We start from the raw sequence: 11,448 nt of genomic DNA on the forward strand, positions 1-11,448 counted from the left end.
AGACCATGTTTCCATGTTTTTCTAACTGCAGCTAAGGCTCTCAGCTCTTCCTCTGGAGCTTTCTTGCTTTGCTTACCGTTCCCAGACTCCACAGCTGGAAGCGTTTGACGACACCAAGGCTTTTGGGAACAACAACTGTCTCACGCTTCTAAGCAGCAACTTTGTCACAATCAGACAAGCTAATTAGCCCTGAGCATCGAGATTAGTCATGTGGAAGCTTGGCAAAGGTACTTCATAATGTGAAATGCAAAAGATAAAATGGCATCAGTTGCAAAGAAGTCAGAAACATCAGCAAGAGGATTATCTGTCTGATATGACAGCTAATGTATACTAAAAAATACTTCTCTTTTAATTAGAGAATAATTGTAATTAAACAAGATCAAACAGATTGTCAGTTAATCATGTGTTAAAAATGCTACATTACTGTATATCCATATTGTTACCTAATTGTATACAATTTACTAGCAATAATTTAGTGAATTTTATTTTAGTAGCGATCACTTCTAATGAGAATGGCAAAATAGATCATGTTCATATCTTGTTTGAGCTTGGACTTCATGAGATATATCTCGGTACTTTCTTGTCATCATGTCGTGTGATTTTAATTTGAATCTTCAGACGCTAAAGTTTAACAAGTTTCATTTTCAAAAGTTTCTCTGTAAAACAGATCGAGAACTCTGGTCTTCACCACAACCTTCACACCCTTACTCTCTACATCCCTACACAAAAGGACATAGCGTATTTGTTTCCGGATTGGCACTGGACATTGCAGGTCCTAGGGATACTGGTGTAGTAGGACAAAACACACCGGCTGTGTGATGACATGTGAAGCATGTCATTTGATGCCCGCAGCAAATGCCAGATGCTCCACACAGACAGCAGAAGAAGTCATGATACAGAATGCTGTCAGCGCCTGAGGCAGCTTTGCCAGTGCCTGCAGGCGTTTTAATAAACCAGTCTTCGTCAAGAAGAGGACTTAATCAAAATGACTTTTCTTCTTTGCATCTTGCATCTTTTGCCATCATCAGAAAAAGAAACACTACATTTACACTTAAAATATGAACTGATGCTCTGATTCAGAGCAAGTAACAGTCAGAGCAATGGTAGGAAATGCCTAATTTCCAAAATAATTAGCAGTTAGAAGTGATGAAATAAGGAAACAAACAAAAGTCAAAGCTACAATACAAGTCAATTGTAATAAACAGAATGTAATTATAAATGCATATTTGCTTCATCTCTTGTTTAGGCTATATAACACATACGATGGGATTAGTAGCAGAGTGACCTCCAGTGTTGGTTTATTATGGTTCTTTCAACAGCACTCAAGCCTTTTGTTCTCAGGGCTTGACCCTTAGTCCAAGTGGACATGTTGCATGAGGCTGACATTTCTTTTGGAGATAGCAAAGGACAAAGGCAATCAAGAAAATTGCTAATAATTTATTACAGCGTCTTTTATCTCAGACTCTTGTTCATGGCACTCACCTCTTGCTCCATCTGTTGTCACACTTGACACAAAGGCACTTTTGTCTTTGGTTCACTCAAGGGAAGATTGTGGTGCTCTTTCACTGGCCTGAAATGGATTGAAATACAAAGCAATGTCTATTGAATTATCCAAATGTTAGATGTATCACTGTGCACACAAAATGGTTAGAAAAAGCCTATAACTGAAATCTATTATGTGCAATTACTGTCAATTGCCGGTATCACTCGTTCAAAGATTTTTGCCTGACAATTTGTGTTATTTCTCACTTTACTCTCTCTCTCTCTCTCTCTCTCTCTCTCTCTCTCTCTCTCTCTCTCTCTCTCTCTCACCACCAACAACAGGGGCCACCAAAGACATGGGCAAGATGCTTGGTGGGGAGGAGGAGAAGGATCCCGATGCTGCAAAAAAAGAGGAAGAAAGGCAAGAGGCGCTGAGGCAACAGGAGGAGGAGAGGAAGGCCAAATATGCAAAAATGGAGGCAGAGAGAGAAAACCTTCGACAGGGCATTAGAGATAAGGTAAGAATACTCCAATACAGCTAGTAAAGGTTCTTGTTTGCTTGTGGAATCATTGGACAGCATCTGAATCCCGCTTTCCGAAACTGACAAACAGACAAGCATGCCCACTTTAAGTAGGGATTGGCCAGCTGTGAAAGTAAGCAGGATTTGAAGGTCTATTTCAAGCTCTCTTTAAATTCTTTGCACAACTATGTCTGTCACTTTTCGTGTGAAAAAACGATTATAACACGATTATAACACACAATTATAACACCATGAATGCATTTGTGGAGAAACTTTCTGAAAGTGTGTTATCTCCATTTGTATGATTGATCGCGCTACTTAGTTAATGTGATGCATACTGAACCCTTAATGTTGCCTGGATTACTTTCTTTTATTAACTATTGCAGATATGTGCAAATTCACTGTCTGCAAAACATTCATTTTATTTAAAAATGTCCCTACAATATCCGACCAAAGCGTGATTGAACATTGTTTTGCAGACATGTTTTTTGCAGATATGTTGAGTTTTTACCCCTAAGATTTCTGCCAGCTCCATGATACAATGGCGATTAATTAAATTCCACTTTTATTTTGGAGACTCAACAGCAGCGTGTCTTTCCGGAGACAATGTTCGCAGTTAACCTGGATAATGTAAAGCAGTTGTCTGTACTGTGGGGAGCACGGCATATGTTGCAGACTGGTCAGGTTCGTGAACACAAGTGTGCTGTATGTGGTTCCGTTAACACAAACAGGGTTTCTTGGCGATGGAATTCAGTTTTAAAAGCTTCAGACTGATTTTTTTCTTGTCTTACTGACCCCTTTTTTGTCTCTGCAAGATTATCTTGTCTTTGATAAATTCATGCTTACTATTTAATTCATCTATAGTAAAATGTTAATTAATGGCATCAAAGTGTCTGCAGCTTGCAGTCAAATGTTCCTCTTGACATTGCTAATATTTCATTGAATATCTGACTTGAACACTCTTTGAGAGCTTTCGAGCTGGGTTTATAACTGTTCCATGTGTAGCCCTTGTGAAGCTATCTTTGGAATGCAGAACTGATCCTCAAACTGATGCTCAGTGGACCTTAAGTTTAGTTTTGGAAAGAATAGAGACGAGGGAGACGGAGCGATATGACAGCATATCTTTGGAAAGTGTTTGATTAGCGCGAGTGGTGAGGGGCTGACTAAGCGTGACTGTCTTCCCTTTCAACTGATGCAGGCTTTTGTAATTTTGTAACAAGTCTGAGGGTGAGAGAGAGGCCGACTAAGACAGATTGCGAGAGAACAAAACAGAGCGGCATAGAGGGAAAGTAGAGAACAATCAAGGGAGCAGAGGGAGAAACAGAGGAGGTATCCAGCAACCAATCACACCCATGTTTTTTCTGTCATAAAGTCTGGAGGAAACATATCTTAGGTATTGACCTAACACGCATGATTCTACTCTTCAACTCTTCAACTCTAGTGCAAAGGTACCTAGTTTTAAACTTTCATGTTGTTTTCACAGTTATTCTAAAGATGGATAAATGATACTCGTCTCCATCCATGTTGGAATATCTCCCAATCTTCACTGTCAAATAATGAAGTCAATAATTAACATACTATAAACTTTTCCTACAAAAAAGATAAAAGCATTCATGTCATGTGAATTAGTTTAATGCTCTGCTGTTATTGTAGCCATAAGCATGCCGAGAGTGAAGAGATAAAGATGATGAGTCCAAGTATAGATATAAACTCTACTGTCTTTCACTGATAGTTTTATTTGCTGCAGCTTGCTGCTGATTGAATGTTGACCCTTTAGTTTTATAGCAGGAATTGGTTTGGCATTTATTGCTGTTGCATTATTGTTGAGGAAAAAGATTTGCGCTTTAAGACCGGGGATCACAAAGCTGCGTCTTATTAGCTGACAGGGGATGAAGAACTTAAAGGAGATGGAGCCCAAATGGTCTCACTGGCTGCAGACGGAATCCTTCAATTTCAGTGTAATATACTGTATATAAGACCATTACAAACATTCTTCTATTTAGTTGTAATTCTTTTACAAATGACTTTCCAGACCTTAGCCCATGACTCACACATTAAAGAATGTCTCGTATTTTCCTTGAAAGCTTTTGTTTTGAAAGCCGATATTATTGAGCTGGATGCAAACTTAAAAAAAACCCCGGCAAACTAATTTGAATAATGGCAAACAAAATATTTAAAAACCTTAGTGTTTGCATATTTTTCCCTCAACAACCCCATTGCTTCACTTTACTCTAAAAAGACACACACACAGATGCTTATACTGCGCCTGCCTCAAAAAAACATCTTCACAGCGGAAATGGACACTAGTAGTCCTTTAAAATATTTATTGCTGCAGAATCACATTCACTTGCACCTGGGAGTGCAGCAGAGAGGTCACGGAGGAGTCTAGCTCATTTTCCACATCTCTGCCTCAAGATCAACCATCACTCAGCCTGTTGACCTTCCTGTGCTCTGCACCTGTAGTCATTTTACTCAAACTATACTTTAGGTAACAGTGAACCCAGATCTAGAACATTTTCATCAAAACAAATTCAATTCAATTCAATTCAGTTTTATTTATAGTATCAAATCATAACAAGAGTTATCTCGGGACACTTTACAGATAGAGTAGGTCTAGACCACACTCTATAATTTCGAAAAGCCCCAACAATTACAGTAATTCCCTCAAGAGCGTTAGCAGTGGCTGTTGCGACAGTGGCAAGGAAAAACTCCCTTTTAGGAAGAAACCTCGGCAGACCCAGACTCTTGGTAGGCGGAGTCTGACGGGGCCGGTTGGGGGTGTGATGAACAGTGGCAATAACAGTCACATTAAAGATAATGGAACAGTGACTTCGAAGGTAGTCGTTGTAGTTCATGTCATAGCAGGGCACATTGTGTCATTCTGAGTAGTGCAGTCTCCTATGCCGGATCCTGACTACTCTGTGCGTATGAACATCGCAGCAGGGTGTTGCGGGATGTAACGTGGCGCTGCAGAGCACGGGTGTAAACTCCCCAGAGCTAGGTTAGTAACAAGCAGTTCTGGGACAAGGATGCATACAAAAGGAAACAAGTAAAAACAGAGATGAGAGAGCAGCTCAGTGTGTCATAGGAAGGAAGGAACTTCCCTGGTAGTCTAGAATTATAATAGCATAACAAAGAGAGGCAGGTTAGCTTAGAAAGAGGTGCCGGATTGGGCTTGAACTCTCTCCTGCCGGATCGGGCTGTACTGGCCTGACTCCCTCGACTCTCGCTATATTATTGGTTATATGATAAATAAATCGGATGACTACGAAGAGAAGCAGGTGGGCCGGGTTAGGCGGACGCTGCAACTCCTCACTCACTGACTATAAGCTTTATCAAAGAGGAGAGTTTTCAGTTTACTCTTAAATGTGGTGACGGTGTCTGCCCCCCGAACCCAGACTGGGAGCTGGTTCCATAGGAAAGGAGGCTGGTAGCTGAAGGATCTCGCCCCCAGTCTACCTTTAGAGACTCTAGGAACCACAAGTAACTCTGCATTCTGGGAGCACAGTGCTCTAGTGGGACAATAAGGTACTAAGAGCTGTTCTAGATAGGATGGTGCTTGACTATTTAGGATTTTGTAGGTCAGGAGAAGGACTTTAAAGTCAATCCTGAATTTTACAGGAAGCCAATGCAGAGAAGCTAATACGGGAGAAATATCTCTTTTCTTAGTTCTTGTCAGGACGTGCGATAAAGCATTCTGGATTAGCTGAAGAGTCTAAGGGGACTTATTTGAGCAACCTGACAGTAGGGAATTACAATAGTCCAGTCTGGAAGTAACGAATGCATGGACTGGACCTGGACCTCAGGATCAAGGGTGGGTTTTTTCAGAAGAGGTTTCGAGGTCCCTGACCATCGAACTTCCGATGACCAGTGTGGAAGTTATTGAGTCCGAGGGGGGGCAGGAGGGAGGGCGCGCCGACTGTGTGGATGGACCAGGATGAGCGGCGTGGGGACGTGGCAGAGAAGGGAACTCCTTATCGTCCATCAGAATGTTGTAGCGATTTTCTAGTCGTAGGGGTCGGGCTGGGCCTGAGCGTTGTCCTGACCGCCTGCTCTGGTGCTTGCTTATACGCCATGGCTCAGGCTGGTGTGGAGTGGAGCTGGTCAGCAGAGCTGGTTTGCATTTGCATTTGCAAACAAGATAATGATACTGAAATGATCTTGAAGTTAGAACTAATATCATCCACTCCCCATCTGTTCAAATTAATAAAAGATTCAAGTTCAATTAAGGAAGCAGTGTTTAAGCTGACATGGATCATTAGTGCTACATTGTCTTAGCCTGTCCAGACTTGTTTGTTTCATGTTGTCATTGTGCAGCAACCTTCTCCAAAATATCAGCAGTGTCGCCCCAACTTGATGTAGATCAAGTTGTAATTTGTCCAGTTGTTATTGTACGTGAATCTGTGTTGCCAGCTTAGTTATATCATATTTTTTTTTTTTTACATTTGATGAGTATTACAGAGAGATGACTTAAACTGCACAAGACAGCTATAAGCAACGCACTGGTGAACATATTTCCCAGCTGTTGTTATTCTTTCTATGTTTAAATTGCAATTTTGTGCTCTTCCTCCTCTAAACACAGTCTTGATTTAATTGAAGTCTGTTGTGGCTCAGGGCTTTGTACGCTAATCGTTAGCATTGTACATTACTCTGCTTATGTGCCTCTGCCTGTAATTGGTACATAAAATATCCAAAAAGGTCAAATTAGACCAAGCAGCAGTTAAAACTCCCATGTGCACTCCCAAACCCAGAAGCACAAGCACGAAAACATCATTTCTCTTCAGCTCCACGCCTGCATCTAATTTAAGAAATCGATAGTAACTGCTGTTCATGCAGGACGCAAAAAAGCTGCAGTACATTGTGCTTAAACTTAATGGGGAAGCAGCCTGAAGCTAATTCATGCAAATGAAGAAATGTGAATTACGTCGCAAGAGTACCAATCATTTTCAACCAATTTACCTCAATTGCATAAAATGATCATTTCACGCCTCACGCATCTCTACTTTTTAAGTAAAGTAAAAATTGCCACATTTTGAAGTCAGTCACAGTATTCTCAGCAGTGAGTGAGCACCAGGCTTCTTTGTTCCTTTTTGAAGTGAGGGGAAAAGCTGTTCCCACCTTTATTCTAAACATAGAAATCATTTCAGACAGGAACACTTTCGTCATAGATTTAACCATATATTGCAACAAATGGAAATACAGATATGCTTGGCGCCGATGGCTCCGCTCTTGATAATGCTCCCTGGACCAGCCAAGCAGCATGCTAAGCTGAAACAGAGAGCACAATGCAGAACCTCTCCTGGGTAATACATGAGTGAGCCAAAAGAAAGACAATGAAAACAATTTTAAACTTTGAGTCATGTTAGGAGTCTGAACTAAGAAGGTGGAGGCTGGGGTGGTGGACGCAAAGCGTTGCCAGCAGCAGCAGTGAGTGAAGCAGCGTCAGTGTAGCAGGGATCAGTGAGGAGGGAGTCACATTTAAAAGGACCGCCTTGATGGGAGGATGGCTGTGATTGGTGTGTGCCTGACAGGAACAATGATTTAGTCAGCGGGCGTATGACTTCCGTGTCCTGCATGAACTAAAGCTAAGCTTAATATGGTGTTTAAGGTACAAAGAAATCACATTTTTGTCATGGTGCCTCACTTCTGCAGTTTACAAAGTTTCTGAGTGAATCAGAACGTTAGGTGAGACAGGAGGTAGAAATAAAAAAAAAAAACGGGGCAATTCTGTGCATTGCAGTGTCAAGTTCAGGTTTAGGGGCTTGGCCAGAGGAACACTAGATAAAATATAGAATGAACGTGTTTGGTTAAATATGAGCAAATATATATATATATATATATATATATATATATATATATATATATAAATAAAAGTTGCACTTGCACAGTAGGAACAAAACCAGAGCCCATTACTGGACATAATGTACTGAAGGTAGGGACGGCGCGAAAGTGCTGAAAGAAATAGTTTAACATTTTGGAAATTAAACTTAATTGCTTCCTTGCTCAAAGTTTAACGATACATTTGATAAAGCTCTCATGTGTGCGCGCTAAGTATGCAGCAGGAGCCAAGAGGCAATTAGCCTAGCTTAGCTTACAGACTAAAAAGTAGGGGGAACAGTTAGCCTTCCCTAAAAGATGGTGTGGTTTAATGGAAAGTTATGGGACTTCCTGGAGTTTCCCCCTGCTTTCAATCGATATGCTAAGCTAAACTAATTAGTTTATAGTTTCATAGGGAGTGGACAGAAACAAAAGTGGTCTCAATCAAAATCAAATCTAAATCTTTGCAAGATAGGACGTGAGCGTCTTTTCTAAATTATCAAACCACTCATGGAATTTGTTTAAAAAACCAGTGACCCCTCGAGAAATAAATGTGAATGGGGCTTAATATGTTTGCCTGTTTTTCTTTTTGTCTGTCCTGTGTAGTATGGCATCAAGAAGAAGGAGGAGAAGGAAGCCGAGGCAGCGGCTGCTATGGAGCAGGCCTCCGAGGGCAGCCTCACCCGTCCCAAGAAGGCGGTTCCCACCGGCTGCGGCGACGAGGAGGAAGAGGAGAGCATCGTGGATACGGTCATGAAATTCATCCCGACCCCGCTCATGGATATGTTCAATAAAAAGTAACAGTGTTGGGTGAAATGTGGTTAACTTTGTTAATCTACTTTCATAACGTTCGTAACGTTCATCGAAACCAAGACTACTGCCGTATACCACCCTGCCCCCGCCTAAACCTGCAGTCACACTTTTCTCCACCCTCCAGCCCCTTTCACCCAACTTCTAAGTTTCCTGGGATGGAGCAACTTGGCATGACTTTGTCCTTGATTTAAAATAGCTGATCTCTGATGGTGATATATACTTTTTTATCTCTCATATAGAGCATCTTTCTTGATAATCCTATTCTAAGAGTATGTAACACCGACACAGATCTAATGTCTTTACTTCAAGGCAAATCTTATGCCACGTTTTTTTAAATATCAGGCACTTAGAATAAAATCAGATATCACCAATCATTCACCCTTTTTGTTTGTAAATAGCCTCCGATTATGAAAAAAGAGAGAATTATATATGAGTGAAATATGACATATAACAAGATGACTAAGAGTATAAGCCATATTTTTAACTTTTAGGAACTTATCCAAATCATATCAAAATTTGATTGAATTTTCCTGTTCTGTTCTTGCTAATATTTGATACATAGAGTGTATATAAATACTTGCATTTTTATTAGTTTTTCCGTTGTGAGGATTCACCCTGTAAACTGTCCCACTTTATGTTCTCTTTGGTTTATTGTGAAGGTGTAATATGAGCACTGGTAGAGTCAAAACATCACCTGTAAAACCAGAACGTGATGGAATTCATTTAAAATGAGACATTTTTGTTTTGTTCACTTTTGTTTTCAAGCATGCAGTTAACTTTTGTGAAGTGAAGTACACATTTGGATACCATAGCATTTGTTATGATAAAGAGAAATACATTAATATATGAGGCAATAACTGGTTTTCCATTTTTATTTATTTGACATCTCGTCCACCAGTAGGAGATCATTGACTTTGTGTCTGAAATGTTCTTCCATGGGGAAAACTATGAATGTTCTCCATACATGACGTCCGTCTCAAAGCAGTTAGATGACATTCTTACTCTAAATTCACTTGCTGTACATGTTTGTGTTTGAACCCTCAGTTTTTTATGTCCTGTGGCAGGTGTCGCTCGCTCTGCGTCTGCAGTAGCATGTGTAAATCTTAGACCAGGCTATTTCATTTGGATTTTTGATGACATCTCCATAAATTTTTTGTAAGAAAAAAAAAGAAACTTCACAAACACAACCATGTTGTGAACACACTATATGTGAACAGACAGTGACAATAGTGCAATATATTGTTCGAGATGAAGTTGTCCTGTGTCCGTTGGTTAAACCCAAATCAGCAATAACAGACAATCTTCAGTGTTGTGTGCTTAAACGTTCTCCTAACGTGTTAGTCGACATTAAAGGCACAGATGTGTCTGCATAGTGACAGTAAAGCCTTTGTATAGGTCAGACATATTTGATTATAAAATAGAACGGGGGGGGGGATTTGTTTCGTGTAGTAAACAATGTTCAGTCATGTGTTACAGAATTTGAGCACAAGCAGGATTTGTGTTCGAAATCACAAGCCAAACGGCAAATCAAACTGTTTTCAAAGGCAGACATTAACAATACATGCTAATGAGAAATTAGATGAAAAACGTGAAAGCCCCATGACCGTACAAGAGAAAACGTTTACCTGCTCAGTAGAGTCCAATCTGTCCTGCTTGTAAATGTCATGGGACAAATTTAAAGGGGGTCCATATTAGGATGAAATCTAAGGTTTCTCCATATGTCTTGTTTTATGTCCTTCATTCCACAGTGTCTTGTTAGAACATTCCAGATATTTCAGACATTCCACCAGACTTGTGCTGGTAACACACAAACGTGGATATTTACAGTCGGCCTCAGCCGATGCCTTTGTTATCCTACAAGTATCATGATGAAACTTAAATTTGATGTTGCTATAGCCTGAATAGTCGCTAGAAGGAATCAAATATACATATGAGGAATAATGACTTGACCAACTAATTGCAGAGTTATTTATAGCTGCCATGTACAGAAAAGAAAATCCCACACAAAGTTTAAGGGAAAGCATAAGTGTGCTATTAGCAGAGATCAGTTCAAACTTGTGATACAATTTTGTTAGAAAATGTTTTTGTGATTCACATGAGCACCGTAGCTGTAGGCGTCATCAAGGTTTTCTTTTTTGCCACATTGCCACTGTTTTTATTGAGCTAGCTTAACATGAAATTCTGAACGTGTGCATTCCTGTGGCATAGACGTGGGAAATCCAGCGCTGTGTGAGCTCTGTAATCATGTTGAAAATATATTTAAAAAAAACATCCGAGGGCACAGTGAGGTCACCTGTAGAGCACATTTATCGAACTTCTTGTGATTTTATTGTTCTAGTAAACTGCCTTTGCCAGCCTCCGTTCAGCGTGTTAGCATTAGTTAACAACACATGAATCCATAATCAGAGTAGTTATCCAATCAAACCAAAGAATAGTGCTGGTAGTTGTAGGCTCAGTCAAGAGGTTTCATTGTATTTATTTACTGCATCTTATTTATTCTGAAATTCTCAGGTATTTTAGCTTTAAGTTTGAATAGAAGTTTAAACCATAACTAGCCTTCTCTTAAGCATTATTAGCCCTGGACTTAAATTGAACAATTGCATTGCCAGTGGCCTAGCAAGCATACTGTACACCAACTTTTATTTCTAAATGACATATCTCTTCTTTGGCCCAAGAATATTCCAGAAAGCTATGATTACTGCCCAGTCAACCCAAGTAGAGGACTTTCCCAGCGACGAAACCTTCTTCACCAAACATCATCAGTCTGTGCAGTTCATCAGGCTACCAGTGAGTCTTTTCCAAACTGGTGTGCTCT

At 40.2% G+C, this 11,448-nt stretch overlaps 1 protein-coding gene across 1 annotated transcript; it reads left to right on the forward strand.

Annotated features, from left to right (window-relative positions):
- Positions 1-208: 208 nt before the first annotated feature.
- On the forward strand, positions 209-9,594 carry cplx1 (complexin 1). Its single transcript, XM_028590187.1, has 3 exons — positions 209-227; positions 1,825-2,000; positions 8,427-9,594. The coding sequence occupies exons 1-3, from the start codon at positions 209-211 to the stop codon at positions 8,619-8,621; spliced, it is 390 nt and encodes a 129-aa protein (XP_028445988.1). The 3' UTR covers positions 8,622-9,594.
- Positions 9,595-11,448: the final 1,854 nt, after the last annotated feature.

This window comes from Perca flavescens, chromosome 10 (assembly GCF_004354835.1).
Source record: "Perca flavescens isolate YP-PL-M2 chromosome 10, PFLA_1.0, whole genome shotgun sequence".
Classification (NCBI taxonomy): domain Eukaryota; kingdom Metazoa; phylum Chordata; class Actinopteri; order Perciformes; family Percidae; genus Perca; species Perca flavescens.